The sequence below is a fragment of the Mustelus asterias genome, chromosome 6, assembly GCF_964213995.1.
Source record: "Mustelus asterias chromosome 6, sMusAst1.hap1.1, whole genome shotgun sequence".
NCBI classification, from domain to species: Eukaryota; Metazoa; Chordata; class Chondrichthyes; order Carcharhiniformes; family Triakidae; genus Mustelus; species Mustelus asterias.
Window position 1 is genome coordinate 3659502 of NC_135806.1, and position 27244 is coordinate 3686745.

Below are 27244 nucleotides of genomic sequence, written 5' to 3' on the forward strand. Positions count from 1 at the left end.
AATCCCAACAGTGCAGAAGGAGGCCATTCAGCCCATCGAGTCTGCACCGACCACAATCCCACCCAGCCCCTATCCCCATAGCCACATGCATTTACCCGAGCTAGTCCCCCTGACACTAAGGGGCAATTTAACACGGCCAATCCACCTAACCCACACATCTTTGGACTGTGTGAGGAAACCGGAGCACCCGGAGGAAACCCACACAAACCCGGGGAGAACGTGCAAACTCCACGCAGACAAGTGACCCAAACCGGGAATCGAACCCGGGTCCCTGGCGCTGTGAGGCAGCGGTGTCGCCCACGTTTACTTAAACCAAACGTTTTCCAAGTATGGCATTAATAATTTTTAAGTTCTTACATTCCATGTCGCTGAATATGACGTTCCCAGTCAAAACCACGGGCAAACGTGCGGCCACAGAACTCGCACGGGAATCTTTTCTCGTTGTAAATACGAATGCCACTCCCTGGGCACGTCTCAATTCCTGTAATCAAACCAATCGTTCAAATCTGGTTTAAAACAGATTCCAATGTCACACATATACAGGAGGATGGTTAAAGAGAGTTGTAGAACAAAGAACAAAACAGCACAGGAACAGGCCCTTCGGCCCTCCAAGCCCGTGCCGCTCCCTGGTCCAAACTAGACCATTCTTTTGTATCCCTCCATTCCCACTCCGTTCATGTGGCTGTCTAGATAAGTCTTAAACGTTCCCAGTGTGTCCGCCTCCACCACCTTGCCTGGCAGCGCATTCCAGGCCCCCACCACCCTCTGTGTAAAATATGTCCTTCTGATATCTGTGTTAAACCTCCCCCCCCTTCACCTTGAACCTAATCAGACTGAGTCAGAACAAGGTTAAATACAGACTGCTCCCACTTCAACCACTTCCGGTTTCTCTGAAAAGCTAAAGACAGGTGAACAAATCACTCTTAAACTTGGGAGACAGATGTTGTTGTTGGAGAGCGATGTAAGTTTGAAGATTACAGCTCTTGGTCCAAGTCACGTAGCAAGAAAAATACTAAAATAAATGAGACAGAGAAAAAAACATCCATTCATTTAGCACATTTTACAATCTCAGAATCTCCCAAAGCACGTGGCTGTAAAATGTGGCCCCTGCTGTTTGTGTAGATATCACAGCAGCCAATTTACACAGAGAAAGCTCCCACAAACAGCAATGAAATAAAGATCAAATAATCCCCGTGTCTGTTAATCCATCCTGGCTCCTGGTTAAGCAATGCCACCCTTCCAAAATTCTCAAAGCCTGTTTTCAAATCCTCCCACAGACTCTCCCTGTCATCTCCTCCCAATAAATATTGGCCAGAATGCAGGGAAAAACCTCTCCAAAATAATGCCTTGGGATCTTTCACATCTATCCAAGGTGGCAGAGAGGGCTTTGATGAAACGTTTCATCGCGTTTACATCCCTGAAGCGAGTCTTGAACCCATGACCTTTAGACTCTAAGATGATTCTCTAAGTTTGGTTCAAGTGGTCTGGGATCAGACCCACATCCTTCAATATTCTCAGCTGAAAATTACACTGGAATAACCCCAAGTGCACATTGCAAAATGAAACCAGGCTCCAATATTTCCAAGCTAGCATACAAAAGCCTGTGGCAAGGTCCACTCTCATTTGGATGCTGTCACAGCTTTGTGTTAGAAAAATGCAATTAGCTACACAAAGCAATGGACAATTTAGCCTCAGATTTCTGCTAACCTTATTACCTAAACGGAGAGACCTTTCACTGTTTCTGGGCAGCACAGTGGCACAGTGGTTAGCACTGCTGCCTCACAGTACCAGGGACCCAGTTCAATTCCAGTCTTGGGTCATCTTCTGTGTGGAGTCTGCACATTCTCCCCGTGTCTGCGCAGGTTTCCTCCGGGTGCTCTGGTTTCCTCCCACAGTCCAAAAGACGGGCTGGTTAGATGCTTTGGCCATGCTAAATTCTCCCTCGGTGTACCCGAACAGGCGATTTTTACAGTAACTTAATTGCAGTGTTAATGCAAGCCTACTTGTGACACTAATAAATAAACTTAAAACTTAAAAACTTGAGAGCGCTTTGGTGCAGAGGGATCTGGGTATCCTCATGCATGAATCTCAGAAAGGTAGTATGCAGATGCAGCAGGTAATAAAGAAAGAAATGGAATTTTGGCATTTATATTCTATTCCATTAGTGATAAAAGTAGCGAAATGTTGCTGCAACTGTATCGGAGATTGCTGAGACTACATCTGGGGTACTGCACAGAGTTTTGGTTCCTTTACTTGAGGAAGGATGTGAATGTATTAGAGGCAGTTCAGAGAAGGTTCACTAGATTGATTTCAGAGATGAAGGAGTTATGGAGAGAGACTGAGCAGTTTAGGCCTATACGTGGAGTTTGGAAGAATGAGGGGAGATCGAATTGAGGTGTACAGGATGCAAAAGGAGATTGAAAAGGTAGGCGTGGAAAGGATGCTTCCTCTTATGGGTCATTCCAGAACGAGGCGCCATAGTTTCAGGATAAAGGAAGGCAGATTTAAAACAGAGATGAGGAGGAATTACTTCACTCACAGGATGGTGAAGCTGTGGAACTCTCTACAGTGCAGTGGACACTGGAACACCAAACACATTTGAGGGGGGAGATAGATTTTTAATGAGTAGCAGGATGAAAGGTTGCGGGGAGCAGGAAGGAAGGTGAAATCGAGACCGAGACAAAATCAGCCATGATCGTACTGAACAGTGCCGCAGTCTCGAGGGGCTGAATGCCTTACACTCCTGCTCAGAGTTCTTATGCTTTAAGCTCTGAATTGTGACCAAAATAAGCCCGTTTACAACGTAGTGGACTGCCTCAGGAACAATGCCGCTTTGCCAGAACACCAACACAATCTCCTTCACCACAACCCATCACACTGCTGATCCATAAACAGCTGCAGGTTGTGACCCCACAATAATGGAGACGACTGGCTAATTCCACCTGTCAGAAGTGTAGAAGTGACCGGGATTGATTTTTATGTAGATGATTGTGTTTGGAGCAGTTCCTGGAGATGCTTTGAAACAGGCCACACAGGTTGTTTTGCTCATTGGAAAATTTGATTCATTGTCACATGTATTAACATAGTGAAAAGTATTGCTTCTTGCGTGCTATACAGACAAAGCATACCGTTCATAGAGAAGGAAAGGAGAGAGTGCAGAATGTATTGTAACAGTCATAGCTAGGGTGTAGAGAAAGATCAACTTAATGCAAGGTAGGTCCATTCAAAAGTCTGATGGCAGCAGGGAAGAAGCTGTTCTTAATTCAGTTGGTACGTGACCTCAGAATTTTGTATCTTTTTCCCGACAGAAGGCAGCGGGAGAGAGTATGTATGGGATGTGTGGGGTTCTTGATTATGCTGCCTGCTTTTCCCGAGGCAGTGGGAAGTGTAGACAGTGTCAATGGATGGGGGGCTGGTTTGAGTGATGGATTGGGCTTCGTTCACGACCCTTTGTGGTTTTTTGCGGTCTTGGGCAGAGCAGGAGCCATACCAAGCTGTGATACATCTGGAAAGGATGCTTTCTATGGTGCATCTGTGGAAATTGGTGAGAGTCGTAGTGGACATGCCGAATTTCCTCAGCCTCCTAAGAAAGTAGAGGTGTTGGTGGGTTTTCTTAAAAATGGACTGCTTGCTGTAAGTCCCAACTCAAGAACAGCTTCTTCTCTGCTGCCATCAGACTTTTGAATGGACCTACCTTGCACTAAGTTGATCTTTCTCTACACCCTAGCTATGACTGTAACACTACATTCTGCACTCTCTCCTTCTCTATGAACGGTATGCTTTGTCTGTATAGTGTGCAAGAAACAATACTTTTCACAGTATGTGACAAGAATAAATCAATTCAAAATCAAACCCATTCCAGCCCCTCCTTGCCTCCAACCTATTGGTGGCAGAGTGCTGTCAACAGACGCTATGCAAAAATACAGATCTTCTTTTGGCTTCTCGGCCGCTTATGATGTACTAAAAAACGTCCCAATCTGTCTCTCTCCCCCCACACCACCATCATATTTACAACCCATCTAGAGACAAAGTGAACACAAAATTTATTTTTAAATAAGAGACAAATTGTTGAAAACACGAACCTCTTTGTTCCACAACACTGCTTTTCTCTTCTTCTCTGGCCTCCTCCTCACTGCTGAACCAGTCTTTATCTTTAGAATCCAACTGGTCCAAGTTAACGCGACCAACCAATTCAAAGTTACGCACGACCTGAAATTGGGGAAGACAACAGACTGTAGAACATTCAATGACCAACGTGGAATTTTCTGCATGGTAACAGGCCATTCGGCCCAACTAGTTGGTGCCAGTGTTTATGCTCCACACAAGCCTCTCCCCACCCTTACTTCACCACATCCAATCTGACAAATGGATTAAGATCATTAGGTTAGACGGATTAGCCATGGTAAATGTGTGGGGATAGGGTGACGAAAAGGGCCTGGCTAAGTTTCTCTGTCAGTACAGACTCGATGGGCCGAATGGCCTTCTCCTGCACTGGAGGGATCCTATGATCATGATGCTTCCTTTCAAAAATATTTCTCACCAGTATTACAGGTGGAAAAAAAACTTGCATTTATATAGCACCTTTCATGACCTCAGGCCATCCCAAAGCATTTAGTCAATGAAATACATTTTGAAATGCGGTCACTGCCATAATGTAGGAAATGCAGCAGCCAATTTGTGCACAGCAAGATCCCACATCAGCAACGTGATAATGACGAGATAATTTTTTCTTAAGTGTCATGTGGGCTGTCAGGATGCTGAGGAGAAGTCCCCTGCTCCTCTTTAAAGTAATCAACCAACTGGACAGGGCAGACAAACAAGACATTTATTTATTAGTGTCACAAGTAGGCTTACATTAACATGCAATGAAGTTACTGTGAAGTTACAGCGTGGCATTCCTGCAGCACTGGGAAGGGGAGCGCAGGCCAGGAATTTGTGCTCAAGCCTTCCAAAGCGTAAGGGATTCCAGTCCCTGCCGCTTGGAAGCGGCATTACCTTTGACGCAGAACCAACATCAAATGTGATGCGTGCCAGGGATTGCGTGCTCATTGGCTCCAAGATCACTACACGCGAATATGGAGCAATGAACACTGGGGGCTTTTCAAATGCAAATTGCAAAACTCTCATTGCCAGAAATACAACAAGCAGTGCAACAGTGTCAATTACTTTGCAACTGCGCGCTTTCATTGCCCTATCGGGAGGATCCTAAATATATGGTTTCAAATGGAAAGTTTGCCAACATAAAATAAGCCCCGAAACATGGTCTCCACATCCATTCACCAAAATAAAATCATGGAGGCAGGATGTTATGCTAAACCTTTGACTGCTTAAACCTCAGCAACAATAGAGTCAGAGAGGTTTACAGCATGGAAACAGGCCCCTCGGCCAAACTAATCCCAATTGCCCGCATTTGGCCCATATCCCTCTATACCCATCTTACCCATGTAACTATCTAAATGATTTTTAAAAGATAAAATTGTACCCACCTCTACTACTACCTCTGGCAGCTTGTTCCAGACACTCACCACCCTCTGTGTGAAACAATTGCCCCTCTGGACACTTTTGTATCTCTCCCCTTAAACCTATGCCCTCTAGTTTTAGACTCCCCTACCTTTGGGAAAAGATATTGACTATCTACCTTGTCTATGCCCCTCATTATTTTATGAACCTCTATAAGGTCACCCCTCAGCCTCCTACGCTCCAGAGGAAAAAGTCCCAGTCTATTCAGACTCTCCTTATAACTCAAACCATCAAGTCCCGGTAGCATCCTAGTAAATCTTTTCTGCACTCTTTCTAGTTTAATAATATCCTTTCTATAATAGGGTGACCAGAATTGCACACAGTATTCCAAGTGTGGCCTTACCAATGTCTTGTACAACTTCAACAAGAATACTGTGTCCAATTCTGAGCACTGCACTGTAGGAAGGGTGTCACAGTCATGGAGCACAGGGGATTTACTAGAATGATACTAGGGTTGAAGTTCAAGTATTAGTGTCACAAGTACACTTACATTAACACTGCAATGAAGTTACTGCGAAAATCCCCCAGTCGCCACACTCTGGCACCTGTTTGGGTACACTGTGGGAGAATTTAGCACGGCCAATGCACTTAACCAGCATGTCTTTCGGGCTGTGGGAGGAAACCGGAGCACCTGGAGGAAACCCACGCAGACACGGGGAGAACGTGCAAACTCCACACAGACAGTGACCCAAACCAGGAATCAAACCGGGGGTCCCGGGCGCTGAGAGGCAGCAGTGCTAATCACTATGCCGACTCTATTTGGAGAGAGTGGAGAAGCTGAGGAGGCAAAGGAGAGATTTAGTGACGCATTCAACATTATGAATGGTTTTAACAGGACCAACAAGGAGAAATTGTTTCCAGTGGCAGGAGGGTTGGTAAGCGGGCGGGTTGGTAAGCGGGCGGGTTGGTAAGCGGGAGGGTTGGTAAGCGGGAGGGTTGGTAAGCGGGAGGGTTGGTAAGCGGGAGGGTTGGTAAGCGGGCGGGTTGGTAAGCGGGCGGGTTGGTAAGCGGGCGGGTTGGTAAGCGGGCGGGTTGGTAAGCGGGCGGGTTGGTAAGCGGGCGGGTTGGTAAGCGGGCGGGTGTGGGGGGAGGAGGCACAGATTTAAGGTGATTGGTACAAGAGCCAGAGGCAGGTGAGATTTTTAAATTAAAAAACAGCGGTGAATTAGTGAGATTCGGAAGAACTTACGGGGTTGATCAAATGGAAATGGCTTTTTCAATTTAACAGTGTTTGAAAATGAGCAGCTCTACTAGGATTGATGGGCTGAATGGCCGAATTCTGCTCCTATCATCCTACAGACATCCCTATTTCAAACCAGCTTTCATAAGAATAATGAGCATGGGAAGCCGTTCAGCCCATCATATTTGTGCTAGCACTTTGAAAGAATTAAACAATTAGTCCCACTCCCAGCTCTCTGTGAAGTTATCTACCTAATTTCCTTTTAAATCTGCTTCCACCGCCCTTTCGGACAGAGCGTTCCGTCTCACAACCACTCGCTGTGTAGAAAAATTCACCTCATCTCCCACTCGGATTCTTTTAAACCTCATGTTTTTGAGGCACATTTGAGTTATTCCCACATTCTGGAAGTGGTGATCCCTTGACTCAATGCTGAGGTGAGCCGTGCCAAAGCATTCATCAGGTTGACCAAGTCAATCAGGGCAGTGCTGTTTTACAATGGTGGGCAAATGAGATGCTGTAGCTGAGAGTATTGACCCAATGCTGTAACAATAGCATGAGAACACTGAACTACGACACATCCTGCTGGCTTTCCAAACCAGGTGCATGATACACACTAACTACCCAGTTTATTAAAGCTGTTTAATGAAGGATTTGCCCAGATTTCATCATCAGACAAAAATGAAACAGGTAAAAATCAGTAAACATTCTTGATTTCATTCAGATAGAACAGACTGAAGGGAATTGGCAGGGGTCAGTAGTATTGCGGGGGCAATGAGTTCTGATCTGGAACTCTGAGTCTGAAAGGGCAGTGGAAGCAGATTCAACAGAATAGGGCAGCACAGTGGTGAGCACTGCTACCTCACAGCGCCAGGGATCTGGGTTCGATTTTCGGCTTGGCCATGCTAATTGCCCCTCTCGTATCCAAAGAGGTGTAGGTTAGGGGGATTAACAGGGTAAATACGTGAGGTAATGGGGATAGGGTACGGGTGGGATTTTTGTTGGTGCAGGCTCGATGGGCCAAATGGCCTCCTTCTGCACTGTAGGGTTTCTAATGATTCTAAAGAGCCAGCACAGGCAGAATGGGCCGAGTGATTTCCTTCAGTGCTGTACCAGTCCAATTCTATGATGCCATAGAGAAGCTGTTTTCCTTCTCAACAGAAAGTTTGTAACGTTTTATCCCCATCTCCCCGAATTAGCAACGCCAGCAATACAACTTCAGGTGCAAATCTGACTAAGGTCTCGACTTCACTGCCTGAATATCACTGAACCCCCTGTGGACTGCTGTGGCTGGTCGGTCAGCAGGCAATCGCAGCAGTTTGCAAATTCCAGACTCCAGGGGATTCACTGACATTCCTTTGTAACCTATCCTTCCCCCACAAGTCTTTTTCCTACCTGTAACACAGCTTGTCCCACTGCAGCGGGAGACACTACACAATTAGGTACACTTGCGCTGCCCAGGGAGGTGGTGGGAGCAGGTACAATAGCGGCATTTAAGGGGCATCTAGACAAATACATGAATAGGATGGGAATGGAAGGATACGGACTCCGTAAGTGCATACAGTTTTAGTTTATGATGTGGAGTTGCCGGTGTTGGACTGAGGTGGGCACAGTAAGTAGTCTCACACCACCAGGGTTAAAGTCCACCAGGTTTATTTGATAGCACAAGCTTTCGAAACACTGCCCCTTCATCAGGTGAGTGAAGAGTTCAGTTCACAAACGGCATATACCCTGTTTGTGAATCGAACTCTTCACTCACCTGATGAAGGAGCAGTAATCCGAAAGCTCGTGCTACCAAATAAACCTGTTGGACTTTAGCCTGATTTTAGTTTAGGCAGGCATCATGATCGGCGCAGGCTTAGAGGGTCGAAGGGCCCATTCCTGTGCTGTACTGTTCTTTGTTGATCCGTATCTGATCTTTAACCTGCAAAATCTAAGCTTCGGAGTATTTTTCTAGGTGAATTATCCCTTTATCAGCACAGTTGTCAGTTTGATTTAAAATAGCCCCGAGTCCTTCTACATGGAGCATGGAACAAAACAGCACATTACTGTGGGTGATTAGTGACCTTTGATTAGATCCTTTCACCAAAAAGGGTCTGGAAAATAATCAAGAGGAAAACTGATGCCCAGGAACGCCAGTATTTAAACTACCCGCCCTCCCCCATTCTACTGAGGCTCTGATTGGACGTCCCTCATGTTGCACAAACCCTGGGGCGGCACGGTAGCACAGTGGTTAGCACTGCTGCTTCACAGCTCCAGGGACCTGGGTTCGAATCCCGGCTTGGGTCACTGTCTGTGTGGAGTTTGCACATTCTCCTCGTGTCTGCATGGGTTTCCTCCCACAGTCCAAAGATGTGCGGGTTAGGTTGATTGGCCATGCTAAAATTGTCCCTTCGTGTCCTGAGATGCGTAGGTTAGAGGGACTAGCGGGTAAATGTGTAGGGATATGGGGGTAGGGCCTGGGTGGGATTGTGGTTGGTGCAGACTCGATGGGCCGAATGGCCTCCTTCTGCACTGTAGGGTTTCTATGATTAGGGTTTCTAAAACCCACATGAGGTGTACTGAGCAACTCCATCATTATAGCAGAACCTGAATGAAAAGGCTGACGAAAATGACCTGCAACATTTTGATAAAAGACTCATAGGTTTAGGGGCTATCAGTATAAAACAGTCGCTATTAAATCCAGCCGGGAATTCAGGAGAAACATCTTTATCCAGAGAGGGGTGAGAATGTAGAACTCGCTCCCAAGGCCATTAATTGAAGGGAATTGCAGAGAAACATGTTAAGAGAAAGCTGGATAAACATGTAACAGAGAAAGGAATGGAAGGATATGATGATAGCTTGAGACGAAGAGGGGTGGGAGAAGACGTGTGTGGAGCAGAGACACCGGCGTGGACCTGTTACTTGCTGTACGTTCGATGTAAACTTAGGTGGTCATCATTCACCAGGTAAAGCTACATAATTGTGTCAACAATTAAGCTGAATTAGTGGGGTGGAGGCAGTTTGAAGAGTTCAACACTATGCTTAATGGTAGAAAAACACTTAACGGTAACGTGTTAATGGGATGGTTTAATCACTAAATTACAGGCCAGGAGGAAGATACAATCCAAAACAATAATCAAAGTTACTTTGTGTTCTTCCTGTAGATGGTTTTCTAAATCGTCCTTTATTCTACTCTCGTAGTAACACAGTTGGCACTTGTACGGTTTCATTTCCTTGTGTTTCTCCATGTGTTGCTGCAGAGCCTCATCGCCAGAGCAGGTAAACGTGCACTTGTCACATCGGAACACAATCCCTTGCAAGTGTCTGGAGAGCTTCGAGCGGCGGACTTCAATGGGGACAACCCTCTCCTCTGTACAACAGCAAGAGATGAAAAAGCATTTCTCATTACTAACCCCACAAACAACCACCGTTAAACCCAGCAGGGCAAAGTACTGGCTCATGAAGCAATATAGAAAGCAACGCATCAATTTTTCAATAAGGTTAAGATCACTATGCTCTGCAGACAAGGATAACGTTAAGAGTCAGATCTGCAATTAATTTGCAGCCAGCAATTAGACACGTTTATTAAAATCGTCAGGAGAATCCACATCTTCAGTTCACCCAGGACAAGAATTTATTGGCACATTTCCCAATCACAAGGTGAGGAGAGCGTCCAGCCAATTGTGAAGTCTCTGTTCCTGACCTAAGACGTGACGTTTTACTGAAAGAGTTAACAGCATCAGACTTTACAACCACAAACCAAGAGAGAAAGTGCTGGAAAATCTCAGCAGGTCTGGCAGCATCTGTAAGGAGAGAAAAGACTGACGTCTCGAGTCCAGATGGCCCTTTGTCTTCAGCTTTGACAAAGGGTCACCTGGACTCGAAGCGTCAGCTCTTTTCTCTCCTTACAGATGCTGCCAGACCCGCTGAGATTTTCCAGCGTTTTCTCTTTTGGTTTCAGATTCCAGCATCCACAGTAATTTGCTTTTATCCACTTTTCACAACCACAAAGTCTTGCCAAGCAGGATGCAGAACAGTCTGAAAATCAGACAATCCCCACAGAGCAGGAGAAGGCCATTCGGCCCATCAAGCCCGCACCGAGAACAATTCTACCCAGATCCCGTCCCCGCGACCCCACATATTTACCCCTCTAATCCCCCTGACACTAAGGGGCAATTTAGCACGGCCCATGCACCTAACCCACACATCTTTGGAGTGTGGGAGGAAAGCGGAGGAAACCCACGCAGACACGGGGAGAACGTGCAGACTCCACACAGACAGTGACCCAAGCCAGGAATCGAACCCGGGTCCCTGGCGCTGTGAGGCAGCAGTGCTAACCACGGTGCCACCCATAGTACCAAAAAGGGTCTGGAAAACAATCAAGAGGGAAACTGATGCCCAGGAACGCCAGTATTTAAACTACCCGCCCTCCCCCATTCTACTGAGGCTCTGATTGGATGTCCCTCATGCTGCACAAACCCTCACACGACAGGAAGCTCACCTCTGTGGAGGACGATGTGATCAATCATGCTGCTTTTGTATTTCGTGTGGTAGAGACAGAGGGGGCAACGGAGGTCCTTCGGACCTTCAACAGGAGGAGCCGTGTGGCTCCCTTCAACATGCATAGAGAACGTAGACCTGCAACACAAACGTAGAACACCACCGACTGTAATCAACCTTAAACAGGAGAGGCAGGCGCAGCTTCATTACACACACACTGTCTTAACATTGAATCACATCGGGCGCCATCTTGTCCATCATTGCTCTCGGAAAGGGCGATACCTGCCTAACCCCAATCCCCTGACCTTTGTCCCTAGCCCTAAAAGTTGTTCTTGAATCTGCTTCCACCGCCTGTTCAGGCAGCTCATTCCAGATCCCAATGACGCACCGAGTAAAAAAAATAAATTCCTCACCTCAGCCGGGTTCTACATAGGAATGCAACAAACAGGAGCAGCACAAGGTGTCACAGCCCCTCGATATCATAACCGACCTCCTACCGCCACTCCCCAACTCTGCATTGCTCCTGCCCCAACCATCTGCAATCTGTCTCTTCTGCCTACCGACCTTCCTACCCCAATGGAGACATTTCTCCCGAGTTACTCCAGTAAAACTCTCCAGAATTGTGCACCCCTCTCATAGAATCCCTGCAGTGCAGAAGGGGGCCATTCAGCCCATCGAGTCTGCACCGACCACAATCCCACCCCAGCCCTATTCCCGTAACCTCATATATTTACCCCGCTAATCCCCCTGACACTAGGGTCAATTTAGCTTGGCCAATCAACCTAATCTGCACATCTTTGGACTGTGGGAGGAAACCCACGCAGACACGGGGAGAATGTACTAACTGCACATAGACAGTGACCCAAGCCGGAATTGAACCCGGGTCCCTGGCGCTGTGAGGCAGCAGGGCTAACCACTGTGCCACCATGCCGCTCTGTTTAATTTTCCCTTCACCCTCCTTGTTTTTGCACTGCTTGTTTGGAGGGGGTGTGGGGGGGGGGGGGGGGGGGGGCAGCTGCGGCTCAGAGGGATTTGAGTGTTCTCATGCATAAATCACAAAAAGCCAGCATGCAAGTTCAGCAAGTAATACGGAAGCCAAATGGAATGTTGGCATTTATTTCACAGGGAATGGAGTATAAAAATAGGAAAGTCTTGCTAAAAATTGGTAGGTTTTGCTAAAACTATACAAGACATTAGTTAGACCACCCCTGGAATACTGTGAACAGCTTTGGTCCCCTTATCTAAGGAAAGATATACTGGCATTGCGAGGCAGTCCAGAGAAAGTTCACTCGCTTGATCCCAGGTATGGAGGATTTTTTTATGAGGAGATATTGAGTAGGTTGGGTCCGTACTCGCTGTAATTTAGAAGAATAAGAGACACACTGGATTCTCAGGGGGATTGACAGGGTCGATGCTGTTTCCCCTTGTGGGAGAGTCTGGGACCAGAGACTTAATCTCAGAGTAAGGGGGTCACCCAATGAAGACAGAGGAGGAGGAGGAATTTCTTCTCTCAGAATGTACGGAATTCTTTCCCGCAGAGGGCTATAGAGCCGGGTCATTCAGTATGTTCAAGGCTGAGATAGAGAGATTTCTAAGGGATTCAGGGGTTATGGGGATAAGGTGGGAAATTGGATATTAGATCAGTTGTGATCTCATTGAATGGCAGAGCAGACCCGATGGGCCAAATGGCCAGGTCCTGCGTCTTACAGCTCCAGGTCTGCCTCCTTTTCAAAAATCATCAAAGTTCAAAACGTGCGCCGCCCCGATCCGTTTGATTTTCTTACCTGAATCCTGTGAAGAACGGGCAATCCTTACATTTGTAGAGCTTCTTGCCGCAATGCCGGTCTCGATAGTGACGCCTCATGCTTTGAATGTATTCGGAATTAAACTGGCAGAACTCGCAGCTGAAATAGCCCTTGGTTATCTGTTCGGAGGAAGCGGTTGGAGAGGGTACGGGGATGGGGCTGGATCGGTTCCTAGCCATCGCAGCCGTTTGGTAATGGTTAAGTTGCTGCTGGACATCGGGCGGCTCAGAGTATGAAGAATCTGTACGTGAAGAGCCAGTGCACACAAACGGTATAAAATCCAACTCCTTCCCCATCAGCCACTCCCAACCCCTCCCACCTTCTCCAGAATGCAGGTGAAAGCTCAAAAGCACAACGACCGAGGCACCACATTTCCCCCATTTAGCAAAATCACCACATCAAAAAACCCCTTGCAACAGAAAGCCCCAGGAAAGCAAGTACAGCATCTGAAACCCCCTCAGGAGCCGCAGGAAAAGCCAGGAGAGCAGGAAAGCAGATCAAAATGAAAATGGGAAGAATTTCCCTGTCCCCAATTGGACCTCGGGAGAAATTCCAGCCATTTTCTTGGGTGAACAGTGGAAATCACACTGCGTGGATTGGGGTGGGGATGGGGGGGGGGGGGGGGGGGGGGGGGTTAATGATTTGAATCGGAAATCACTGACAGGAGAGTGCAGTACAGCCAGCTGGTTTGGTTAGGCTGAAGCAGCAGCTTGGAACAGCGGACTATGCTCAATATTTTGTGCGATTGTACATGGCCAATAAGGACACTGCTCAGAGATAAAGAAAGTGCAAAACGAAACGTTGACCATCTCCTACCTTTGTTTCTGACGAAGGGAAATTTTAAGAAGGTGGGGTCTGGAATAAGGACACAGAGTAACAACTGGGTCTTACACCATTTCCGAGAGTGCTCTTATAAAACGAGCTATTAACAATTCTTAACAGAAGAACACAGTACGGCAACGGCAGTAATTGCTTTCCCCGATCAGTTAGACAACTTTCATGGACAGGTTTTCCTAGTTTTTTAAAAAACTCTCTAAAACTAAGGGAGTTGCGTTGTGTTGGGGTTGGGAGGGGCAATGGCAGAATTTGAACACAAATTCATGCACAGTAATATTACAAAAGTTGGGTTTTTAAAAAAAACACATCAAGTGTGTCTTGCTCCCTGCTGGTTAATGTTTTGAAGGCATTTAAAATAACTTCCAAGTTAAGACTTGCGCATATCAGAGATAGCCACGAGCAGCTTACCATCTGACTCTGTCACTCCCTCAGCCTGGGAATGAGTCTGTGGTGGGCTTTCGGCAGACGAGAAGACTGCTGGAAGGTCAGTGTGGAGGTTGGACACGCTCAGTACATGGCCATGCACTTTCAAGGCATGTTGCTTCAGCTGATTTACCATCAGTGTGGAAAAGGAGCAGGAGGAACAACTGTACGTGCACTCTACTGGCAAGACACAACAAAAGGCTTTTTTTTGAGAAAGAAAATGTTTGCTCAGGGCGCCCCCACCCCCAACCGTATTTCCTTTTTGAAGGTGTGGGCAAAAGGTTTGCAAAAATCATTAGTTGGCACTTGATTGGCACAACACAGCCCAGGTCACTTTAAATGCCTTCATGTCAGAATAAATCCGTTGCCTAATTATATTTTAGAATATAATGGTGATAAATATAAACACACACCCACACAGCATATCTTTACCTAAACAATAGAATATGCCCTCTGCTCCCAGGGCACATTTACTGTTAAGCAATTCACTCAGGGAAGCAGATACTCCCTGTGCCAGTGCCAAGAGCAAACAAACAGCTCCTTCACAAAGACTAAATAGTTGCATTAACCTGCTGACTCTGTCAGCTCTGACTTTGTACATCCTGCATTAGCACTTGTCACTGTTCTCAGAGATGTTGTCTTCATGGTTTGTGCTTTATTCACTTGCGGGATGTGGGTGTCGCTGGCTAGGCCCAGCATTTATTGCCCATCCCTAATTGCCCTCGAGGTGGTGATGGCGAGCTGCCGTCTTTAACCTCTGCAGTCCTTAATGTGTAGGTACACCCACAGTGCTGTTAGGGAGAGTGTTCAGGATTTTGACCCAGTGACAGTGAAGGAACAGCGATACATTTCCAAGCCAGGATGGTGAGTGGCTTGGTGGGGAACTTGCAGGTGGTGGGGTTCCCAGGTATCTGCTTTCCTTGTCCTTCTAGACGGTAGCATTCGGCGTTTGGAACATGCTGCCTCAGGAGCCTCGAGTTCTTGCAGTGCATCTTGTAGATGGTGCACACGGCTGCCACTGTTGATCTATTGTAGAGGGAATGAATATTTGTGGATGGGATGTCAATCAAGCAGCTGCTTTGTCCTGGATGGCATTGAGTTTCTTGAGTGTTGTTGGAGCTGCACTCAGCCAGGCAAGTGGGGAGTATTCCATCACACTCCTGACTTGTGCCTTGTAGATGGTGGACAGGCTTTGCGGAGTCAGGAGGTGAGTTACTAGCTGCAGTATTCCTAGCCTCTCACATGTTCTTGTAGCCAAGTATTTATATGGCTAGTCCAGTTCAGCTCTGGTCAATGGTAACCAAGATGTTGATGATGGGGGATTCAGTGACGATAATGCCATTGAATGTCAATGGGTGATGGTTGGATTCTCTCTTGCTGGAGATGATCGTTGTCTGGCACTTGTGTGTTGTGAATGTTATTTGCTACTTGAAAGCCTAAGCCTGGATTTGTTCAGGCTGCTGTGCTTGGACAAGGACTGCTTTAGGGCAAATGGTACTGAACATCCCCAATTCTGACCTTATGATGGAGGGAAGGTCATTGATGAAGCAGCTGAAGATGGTTGGTCCGAGGACACTACCCTGAGGAACACCTGCAGTGATGTCCTGGAACTGAGATTATTGGCCTTCAACCACCACAATTATCTTCCTTTGTGTCAGGTATGACTCCAACCAGTGGAGATTTTTGCCCGATTCCTACTGACTCTAGTTTTGCTAGGGCTCCTTGATGCCACACTCGGTCAGATGCTGCCTTGATAGCAACGGCAGTCACCCCCTTCACACCTCTGCAGTTCAGCTCTTTTGTTCCTGTCTGAACCAAGGCTGTAATGAGGTCAGGAGCTGAGTGGCCCTGGCAGAACCCAAACTGGGCGTCACTGAGCAGGTTATTGCTAAGTGCTGCTTGATAGCACTATTGATGACCTCTTCCATCACTTTGTTGACGATCGAGAGCAGACCGATTGGGCGGTAATTGGTCGGGTAATTGGATTTGACCTGTTTCACATGTGCAATTCACCACATTGCTAGTGTTGTATCTGCACTGGAATAGCTTGGCTGGGGACACAGCAAGTTCTGGAGCACATGTCTTCAGTTCAATATTGTCAGGGGGTTAGGCTGGTTGAGGGGATAGGTGGACAGTCTGAGGTGGCAAGTACTAGAGTTACCCAGGAGTTGGAAGTGGTTTTAATTCTTCTAACTTTTTCTGGGTAACTATCCTTCTCAGAGAGTTGGAACCATCCAAAGTCAGAGTTTTGAAGAGTTCCAGGCACAGAGTAACTCACCATCAGAAACTGAAACTTTCCAAGCAACTGCCATGCAGTCTGTGCATGGGGACTTCCAGGGGGGTCCCCGAGTGCATGTTCCAAGGTACAACAACCTGGAGAATGAAAGATCTAGGGCTACAAGCGAAAGAAACACTACATGTTCCAGATCAACAGTGGCAGCTTAACTGCGAAAGTGCTTCCAAGATATAACCACCGCACTCATTGGGTGTCACTTCAAGATTCACAAATACATCAAAACTATGTTCCAATTTGTACTATTAACCAAAGTGACCAGCGGAGGTTTGAATGTTGCACGTTTTTCTTACAGAAGTCATGTTCCTTCTAACACAACATAAAGCACAGAAATATGCCATTCAGCCCAACTGCTCTGAGTGTTTATGTTCCACTTCCTCGTGGCATAGTGGTTAGCACTGCTGCCTCACAGCGCCAGGGACCCAGGTTCGATTCCTGGCTTGGGTCACTGTCTGTGTGGAGTTTGTACGTTCTCCCCGTGTCTGTGTGGGTTTCCTCCGGGTGCTCTGGTTTCCTCCCAGAGTTTGAAAGACATGGTTAGATGCATTGACTCGAACAAGTGCCGGAGTGTAGCGACTAAGGGATTTTCACAGTAACTTCATTGCAGTGTTAATGTAAGCCTACTTGTGACAATAAATAAATTTTACTTTTATCACACCCCACCCACATCTCCCTCTATTCCTTTCTCCCTCATGTGCTTATCTAGCTTCCCGTTAGGTGTCACTATACATTCACCTCAACCACTCCCTGTGACGGTGAGTTCCACATTCTCACCACTCCCTGGTGATGTTTCTCCAGAGTTCCACATTGGGTTGATCAATGCCTAAGTTACATTTGTGTCTGCTAGTTTTCATTTCACCTAAGAGTGGAAACATCTTCTCCACATTTTACCCCACCAAACCTCTTCATAATTTTAAAGATCTGGTTACCTCTAGAGAATGGAGTCCCAAGCTTATCAGTCCTCCCTGTTCCCAGAACAGAATTCTAGCTATCATTCTGAAACCATAATGTCATAGGATGATGCAGCACAGATGGAGGTTACTTGTTGTTAAGAGTTCTTCAGCCAACCCCACTGTCCCGCTGGCTTTCTACACCTCGGTAAATTTTTCCCCTACAAGTATTTGTCCACAGTAAGAAGTCTCACAACACCAGGTTAAAGTCCAACAGGTTTATTTGGAATCATGAGCTTTCGGAGCGCTGCTCCTTCACGCATCTGAGGAAGGAGCAGCGCTCCGAAAGCTCGTGATTCCAAATAAATCTGTTGGACTTTAACCTGGTGTTGAGGCTTCTTATTGTGCCCATCCCAGTCCAACGCCGGCATCTCCGCACCAGTATTTATCTAAGAGAAAATGCTGGAAAATCTCAGGAGGTCTGGCAACATCTGTCAGGAGAGAAAAGAGCTGACATTTGGAGTCCAGATGACCCTTTGTCAAAGCTCTGACAAAGGGGCTTTGACAAAGGGTCATCTGGGCTCGAAACGTCAGCTCTTTTCTCTCCTTACAGATGCTGCCAGGCTCGCTGAGATTTTCCAGCGTTTTCTTTTGGTTTCAGATTCCAGCATCTGCAGTAATTTGCTTTTATTCAGTATTTTTCCAATTCCCTTTTCAAGGTTACTACTGAATCTGCTTCCACCGCCCTTTCAGGCAGCACATTCCAGATCACAACAACTCGCTGTGCAAGAAATAGACTCACCCCCCCCTGGTTGTGTAACCAATTCTTTTAAATCGCTAACCCGCCTGCCAGTGGAAACCATTTCTCCTTAATTACTTTATCAAAAACAGCTCACGTTTCTGAATCCCTCTATTGAATCCCACCTTAACCTTCTCTGCTTGAAGGAGAGCGACGCCAGTTTCTCTCATCTCAACAGCCAACATTTCTATAGTCAAGCTGGACTTTTTGATAAGCTGGAAGAATTCACAATGGAGTGGGTTAATGCAGGTCATAAGCTTCTGAATGAATCGGAGATTGTGGATGTGGGTTCAATTGATTAAAGCAAGCTTCTAATGTGTGATAATGAAAATTGGTCGTTAGAACTGAGAACGTTGGCGTGGTTTGAGAACGAGGTAAAGCCATTCAATGGGATGTCAAAGCGGTTGAACAAAACCATCCCTATTTTGATACACTATTGTGGATCCATTTATTACTTTCCCACTGCATTGTCTGCTTTAAATCAAAAGTGAGTTGGTTATTTGCATTTAGAGGCACGGGAGAGGGTGCAAAAAGATTTACAAAACTGACTCTATGGACAAAATGGGAACATTCAAGAGGGGACAGAGGAAAGGAGTGCTGGGGGTGTGTGTAGGCAATAATTTCAAGGTGCCTGGATTAGTTGAGATGTTGCAAAAGAATTGTCAGGCTTAATGAGTTGAAGCAGAGGATATTAAAGCAAGGTCATTGCGCTAAACCTTTATAAAACTCTGGTTTGACCCCAGCCAATGTGTTGTATTTAATCTTGGACACCACACTGGAGTAAGCACCCCCCTTCCAAATATCACCTAATGTGGCCTCAACTTCATCCGCTAACACTCTTGTGAAGCGCCAACTTGTTTTACTGCAGTGAAAGGAACTAGATAATTGATTCGACCCCCTGGTCACCTCTGCTTCTCCATTCCTTCCTTACATACCCCTTGGGCTGCACTGATCAGACATTTCCTCTGGTTTTGTTTTTAAATTTAGGTTTAAAATTTCTCCCGATGGTAACAAGATTGGCAACATTTCAGGGGAAAAGCCCAGGTAGAGAAATAGCCCAAGGCAGAGGGGGTGCAACGTCAGATTCAGACATCGAATCAGTGTAAATCCACCACAGCACCTGGAAGCTTCTCCCAGTCTCTAAACAAATTACAAACTGGATAACACAATGTTAGCTGGAAAGATCTACCACAAACATCAAGGGTAGATCATAAATACCTGGTTAAATTAAATAGTTGCTTACAAAGGAACAGAAAGAGGCCATTCAGCCCAAATGGTCTATATTGGTGATTATGCTCCACTCAGAGTCATAGAAGTTTACAGCACGGAAACAGACCCTTCGGCCCAACTTCTCTCCTCTCACCTTTAACCTATGCCCTCTAGTTTTAGATTCCCCTATCTTTGGAAAAAGATGTTGACTATCTAGCTGATCTATGCCCTTCATTATTTTATAGATCTCTATAAGATCACCCTTAAGTCTCCCAAGCTCCAGGGAAAAAAGTCCCAGTCTATCCAACCTCTCCTTATAACTCAAACCATCAAGTCCCATAGCATCCTAGTAAATCTTTTCTGCACTCTGCATTCAAACTGCCTCCCAACTTTTCTCATCTAATTTACCATTGCAATCCTGTATTCCCTTCTATCTCTCATGCTTGCGTAGTTTCCTCTTCAATGTAGCTATACTATTCACTTCAACCACGTTCTTCCCACTCTCTGGATAAAGAAGTTTCTCCCGAATTCTAACAGTCTCTAAGGAAACATTCTCAGAATCCACTCCAGCAAAACCTTTCAGAATTTAAAGAACTCTTATTAGGTCAACCTCCCAAAGGCAACCCAGCCTACCAATCCTTTGATATGTAACCCACACACACAATTCTGCAGAGAAGTTCTCCAAGGATGATACCCGAAAGATTGGATTGTGCAGTGAGTAGTTTTTTTTCATTGGCGGAGACAGGGAGATAAAGTAAAGTAAAAGTAAAGTTTATTTATTAGTCCCAAGTAAGGCTTACATTAACACTGCAACGAAGTTACTGTGAAATTCCCCTAGTCGCCACAATCCGGCACCTGTTCGGGTCAATGCACCTAACCAACATGTCTTTTAGACTGTGGGAGGAAACCAGAGCACCCGGAGGAAACCCACGCAGACATGGGGAGAACATGCAAACTCCACATAAACAGTGACCCAAGCCGGGAATTGAACTCAGGTCCCTGGTGCTGTGAGGCAGCAGTGCTAACCACTGTGCCACCATGCCACCAAGATGCTTCCACATGCTGTGGTCTGCAGTTACACTGAATTGGTATCTGAATCGGTTATCAAATTCTTACTCATTTGTGAGCTCCCTCTGCCTTGGGCTATTTCTCAAACTCAACTTTCCCCCAGATTTTGCACACTCTGCATTGCCTCTATATCCTTTTGATATGATGGCCAGAACTGCATGCAGTACTCTTACGCATGGTCTAACTAAGGCTCAGTACAGGTTTAAAGTAACTTCCCTATCTTATGATGCTGTCCCTCGAGAAATAATTTTTGTCTGCTTGTTTTTTTTAAATGGCCTTGTTAATCTTTGGGGCAATATTTAGTGATTAATGGATTTGTACTCCAAAATACCTTCGTTCCACTATGCCACCTAGACTTATAGCTTCCAAGTAATTAAGTAATCTTCCTATTCTCCCTACTTCAATTTATCAGTGTTGAACCTCATTCGTCAATTATTTACCCTTTTTGTAAGTTTATGAAGTCCTCCTGTAACTTGCTGCAATCCTCCACAGTATTAACTATGCTGGCCTCCAGTTTGGTGACATCCGCAAGTTTAGAAATTGCGTTTTTGACTTCAGCTTAGAACCCCGAGATGACTTTTTAAAAATTCATCAGTTGGACATAGGCGTCACTGGCTGGGTAGCATTTATTGATGTGGAGTATTTGCTACCAAATAAACCTGTTGGACTTTAACCTGGTGTTAAAACTCTTATAGTATTTATTGCCCATCCCGTGTTGCCTTGCTCAGGGGCCAGTTAAGAGTCAACCATATTGCTGTGGCTCTGGAGTCACATGTAGGCCAGGCCAGGGAAGGACGACAGATTTCCTTCCCGAAAGGACATTAGTGAACCAGATGGGTTTTTTTGATAAGCAACAATGGTTCCATGGGCATCATTAGATTAATTCCAGATTATTTTTAATTGAATTTAAATTCCACCACCTGCCGTGGTGGGATTTGAACCCAGGTCCCCAGAACATTAGCTGAGTTTCTGGATTAATAGTCTAGCGATAATATCACTAGGACATCACCACTTTATATGCAGCACACAGCCTGGATGTTAATAATGGAGATCTTGAGGTAATTAAATTATTAAAAAACATTTTCTCTTAAAAAGTTACGATAACTTTCGCAATACGCATCCCACTTTCCATTCATGGTCATTTATCCAAATGGTGAAAATTTGCATCATTTAAAAACAGTGGAGAGAGAGTGGGGGGGAGTGGGGGGGAGTGGGAGGGAGAGGGGGGAGAGGGGGGGAGAGGGGGGGAGAGGGGGGGAGAGGGGGGGAGAGGGGGGGAGAGGGGGGGAGAGGGGGGGGAGAGGGGGGGGAGAGGGGGGGGAGAGGGGGGGGAGAGGGGGGGGAGAGGGGGGGGAGAGGGGGGGAGAGGGGGGGAGAGGGGGGGGAGAGGGGGGGAGAGAGGGGGGGGAGAGGGGGGGGAGAGGGGGGGAGAGGGGGGGGAGAGGGGGGGGAGAGGGGGGGAGAGGGGGGGAGAGGGGGGGAGAGGGGGGGAGAGGGGGGGAGAGTGAGAGAGAGAGAGAGAGAGAGAGAGAGAGTGAGAAAAAATGTGAGAGAAAGAGAGAGTGTGAGAGTGTGTGTGTATATAGAGTGTGTGTGTGTAAGAGAGTGTGAGAGTGTGTGTGTATATAGAGTGTGTGTGTGTAAGAGAGTGTGAGAGTGTGTGTGTATATAGAGTGTGTGTGTGTAAGAGAGTGTGAGTGTGTGTGTGGGGTCAAATGCAAATTGCTAGAACAGCAATCCAACTGAAGAGCACACACGCTCTGATCATGTGCAGATCTAATTAAATATTTAAAAATTTTACCACCAAACCTCACCGCAAATTATGTCCAGGATTTGCAGGCAGTCGAGATGAAATATGAAACAAATTACAAAATGCTACATTTAATAGTGTTTGGGTGGTACACTAAGAATTAATTGGGCAAAGCAGTGATAAAATGATGGGTTTAATGGGCACTATGTTTCTTTGTGATGTGGTTCCATTACAGCTGAAGAATGAATGAGCTCATTAATCCACCTGTGTGAGAGATGCCAAACTAGAGTGTCGACTGTCTCACAAATAATTGTTTTGAGGGGAATGTTAAAAAGCAAACGTTTCAGCATTTGGAAAGTGTGGCTGTAATCGCTAAAAAGTGTGAAATACTAAATGATACTACTGCAGAAGCTGCAAAGCACAACCCCCCCACTTGCAAATATGTTTACAAGCAGCAATGATCTTCAGTGAACTGGAAACTCCAGGTTTTTATTTTATTGCAAAACGGTGGCCAACCTCAAACGTAAAATTTCCCAGTTCCAGAATTACACGAGATACTCGTGTCTAATTTTACTGCCAACTAGCCAGTCAGCATAACTCTCGTTTTGCAAACCCTCAGTTGGTAACTAATGATCCAATTATCCAGTTATGCAAATAGAATTTTCCTTCTCCTCCTCGCAATTCCCCAGCAGAATCACGTCTCCTAATTTGGTGTTTATGCTTGGTCAGTTTAAACGAGTGTGATTAACCAGTACAATGCTCGATGTAACTGAACCAGGTAGGGCCCTGCTTTCTATAACACACTTCAATGTATCAGTGTCTTCTAAATTCCGCCTGGGTTTCACAATTATCTAAAAACAAAACTGCTCCAGAGCTGAACACAAAAGGTGACAGACTTGAAACATTACCTCTTATTTCTCTCTCCACAGATGCTGCCAGACCTGGGGTTTTTTCAGCAATGAACTGTTTTCTTTTAATTTCACATTACCAACATCTGCAGTATTTTGATATCCAGGCAAAAGATAAGTCTGAAGCATTCGTGACAATCTGCAGCCAGAAGTGCCGAGTGGATGATCCATCATAGTGTCCTCCAGGAGGTCCCCAGCATCAGACGTCAGTCTTCAGCCAATTCGATTCACTCTACATGATATCAAGAAACGACTGAAGGCACTGGATACTGTAAAGGTTCCTCCGGGTAGTGTCCTGGGCCCAACCGTCTTCAGCTGCTTCGTCAATGACCTTCCCTCCATCATAAGGTCAGAGGTGGGGATGTTCACTGATGACTGCACAATGTTCAGAACCATTCGTGACTCCTCAGATACTGAAGCAGTCCATGTCCAAATGCAGCAAGAGTTGGAGAATATCCAGGCTTGGGCTGACAAGTGACTTTCACACTCCATGTGCCAGCCAATGACCATCATCAACAAGTGAGGATCTAACCATCGCCCCTCGACATTCAATGGCATTACCATCACTGAATCCCCCACTTTCTACATCACGGGGATTATCCTTGACCAGAAACTGAACTGGACCAGCCATATAACTGCTGCAGCTACCAGAACAGCTCAGAGGCTGGGAATCCTGCAATGAGTAACTCAGTTTCTGATTCCCCAGAAGCCTGTCCACCATCTACAAGGTGCAGGTCAGGGGTGTGGTGAAATACTCTGCATTTGCCTGGGTGAGTGCAGCTCTAACAACACTCAAGAAGCTCAATACCATCCAAGACAAAGCAGCCCCGCTTGATTGACACCCCTTCTACAAAAATGAACTCCCTCCACACTGACGCACAGTGGCAGCCATGTCAGAGGCTTACAGCACGGAAACAGGCCCTTCAGCCCAACAACGTGTACCACCTACAAGACGCACTACAGGAACTCATCAACGTTCCTTAGGCAGCACCTTCCAAATCCACGACTGCTGCCGTCTAGAAGGACAAGGGCAGCAGATACATGGGAACACCACCACTTGCAAGTTCCCCTCCAAGTTGCTCACCATCCTGATTTCGAAATATATCACTGTTCCTTCACTGTCGCTGGGTCAAAATCATGGGACTCGCTCCCTAACAGCACTGTGGGTGTACCTACACCACATGGACTGCAGCGGTTCAAGAAAGCAGCTCACCACCACCTTGTCAAGGGCAATAAGTGCTGGCCTGGTCAGCGACACCCACTTCCCATGGACAATTTTTTAAAAATTAGTTGATTATTTGCTGACAGCCTTAGTGTTGGATTTTACTGGTCGCACTGTTTAAACACAGCCAAGCTCTGGGTGAGTGTGAATAAACACACTCATCTAATCCCCGGTGAGAGTATAATGAGTAATTGTCCGACCTCCACAATTTGGGTCATTAAGTCATCTATATTGTAATTTTTAAGAAAGCAGATTAAAAATGATCAGGATCTGTCAGCGGCGGTGAGATTGTTGCATTCATTTTAACAGGAGCTGGAAGGTGGTCACGGTGTTGAGGCAGTCGGAGGGACTGCTAGCAGTGACTCGAGTTCTCGATAAAGTTAATCACATTGTGAAGTGAATAGAAACAGGTGATGAGAATAAATGGTTTTCTTGTGAGCACAGATAAAGAGAGGACGGGCCAGTAACAGGTCATCGAGCAGGTTGTCTGACCTGACTGTCTGACTCTCTACCATGGCTGCATTCCCAACTGGGCAACATTGGCAAGGGAGCATGGAACAGAACGCTTCAGGACTTCCGCGCCCAATGGGCACCGCGGGGGCTGGAGTGCGTCATTACCCCTGGGAATTATATTTTAATTTAATCAGTTAAATTTCTTTTGAGGTTTTGAATCAATTGCAGTGCCCTACCAGGGGCTGAAATGTTTATATAAATTGGGGAGAGCTACGAGACTGAACAAGTCAATGAACTCTCTCAATGAAGATAAACTGTGCTTTGGTCTCGGCTTCACCAAAAGGCTTGGATCCGCTTCACAGGTCTTCCAGAAACGATCAGCATGCTTAATACGGTTTAAGCCAAAGGACCAGAACCTGAATTTATATAGCGCCTTTAATTGGTAAAACATCCCAAGGCGTTCCACAGGAACAGTAACTAAACGTTGACACCGAGTTACTTCAGGAAATACTAGAATAGAACAGATTCCCTACTGTGCAGAAGGCGGCCATTTGGCCCATCGGGTCTGCACCGAGCACAATCCCACCCTGGCCCTATTCCCGTAACACCACATGTTTACCCTGCCAATCCCCCTGACACTAGGGTCAATTTAGCATGGCCACTCAACCTAACCCACACATCTTTGGACTGGGGTAAACACAGTAAGAAGTTTAACAACACCAGGTTAAAGTCCAACAGGTTTATTTGGTAGCAAAAGCCACACAAGCTTTCGAGGCTCTGAGCCCCTTCTTCAGGTTGGACTTTAACCTGGTGTTGTTAAACTTCTTACTGTGTTTACCCCAGTCCAACGCCGGCGTCTCCACACTGTGGGAGGAAACCAGAGCACCCGGAGGAAACCCACGCAGACACGAGGAGAATGTGCAAACTCCGCACAGACCCAAGGTTGGAATAGAACCTGAGTCCCCGATGCTGTGAGGCAGCAGTGCTGACCCACTGTGCCAACATGCTGACCACTGTGCCAACATGCTGACCACTGTGCCAACATGCTGACCACTGTGCCAACATGCTGACCACTGTGCCAACATGCTAACCACTGTGCCAACATGCTGACCACTGTGCCAACATGCTGACCACTGTGCCAACATGCTGACCACTGTGCCAACATGCTGACCACTGTGCCAACATGCTAACCACTGTGCCAACATGCTAACCCACTGTGCCAACATGCTGACCACTGTGCCAACATGCTGACCACTGTGCCAACATGCTGACCCACTGTGCCAACATGCTGACCACTGTGCCAACATGCTGACCACTGTGCCAACATGCTGACCCACTGTGCCAACATGCTGACCACTGTGCCAACATGCTGACCACTGTGCCAACATGCCGCCCTTATTCAAATTGCACCATCTGCCATGGTGGTATTCGAACCCAGGTGCCCAGCACATGAGCATTGAGCACACGAGTGTAGAGGATAGAAAACCAAAGGTTTGGTCAGATAGGTAGGCTTTAAGGAACAGCTAAAAGCGAGAGAGGGTTGGAGAGGTTTAGGGAGGAAATGTCAGAGGTTAGGATCCATCCAGGAGACACAGCCATTAATGGAGCGAAGGAAATCAGGGCCACGTGAAAGGGAGCAATCAGCGCCATTTTCCTGATGTAGGGCGCCATCCAGAATAAGCAGGGGCGGTACGTGATGGGGCGGGGCTGTATCAATAAAAGAATAATTCTCACTGTCATTAGATTCAGCTACTTTGGTGTTAACCCAAGCAGACCCGTCACCAGTGGATCAGTCACACAGGGATTAACTTAAACCAGATCAATCCAACAGAGGTTCCAATCTTTCAGAAGCTGAAGATTTAGAGAAATCTCGGATTGTGTGTTTTTTTTCTTCAATGCATTCATTCACAGGATGAGTGTGCCAGTGGCAAGGCCAGGTTTAATGGCCCATATACCCTCGAACAAGTGGTGAGTCACCCTGAACTGTTGCTTGATCTGTGTGGCTGGCTTGGACTGTTTTGGAGTCAGCCACATTGTGGTGGGTGTAGATTCACACAAACCCAGACCAGGTGAGAATAGCAGATTGTTACCCGGAAAGAAAGAACCAGATGAGTTTGATGACAATTCAGTAGCTGCGTCTCACCACTTCTCACGCTATCTTTTTCAATTCCAGGTTTATTTTGTGAATCGAATTTTAACTCCCCAGCTGCTGGAGTGGGATTTGAACTCCCGTCTCTGGATCATGAATTCAGGCTTCTAGATTACTGATCCTGCAACATAACCACTACGCTACCATATCAATGATTGACAAAAGAACCATGGAGATGAGGAGGTTTATTTAAAATCATCATCTGGAACTCGCTGCCTGTTCAATAATAACTTTCAAAATGGAATTGGGACAATTTTGC

The 27244-nt window shown here is 46.3% G+C and overlaps 1 protein-coding gene across 3 annotated transcripts in view; it reads right to left on the minus strand.

Annotated features, from left to right (window-relative positions):
- The window catches only part of LOC144494711 (zinc finger protein 462-like), a 41357-nt gene that overhangs the window by 2775 nt on the left and 11338 nt on the right, over positions 1 to 27244 (minus strand). The window contains exons 4-10 of one of the 3 annotated variants that reach the window (XM_078213922.1): positions 14230 to 14424; positions 13801 to 13839; positions 12964 to 13225; positions 11181 to 11317; positions 9826 to 10049; positions 4083 to 4209; positions 358 to 481 (exon numbers count right to left, since the gene is read on the minus strand). In XM_078213922.1, coding sequence (XP_078070048.1) covers positions 358 to 481; positions 4083 to 4209; positions 9826 to 10049; positions 11181 to 11317; positions 12964 to 13225; positions 13801 to 13839; positions 14230 to 14424 — 1108 coding nt within the window. The remainder of the gene's footprint in view (positions 1 to 357; positions 482 to 4082; positions 4210 to 9825; positions 10050 to 11180; positions 11318 to 12963; positions 13226 to 13800; positions 13840 to 14229; positions 14425 to 27244) is intronic. The other 2 variants (XM_078213923.1, XM_078213924.1) reach the window with 2 other exon arrangements.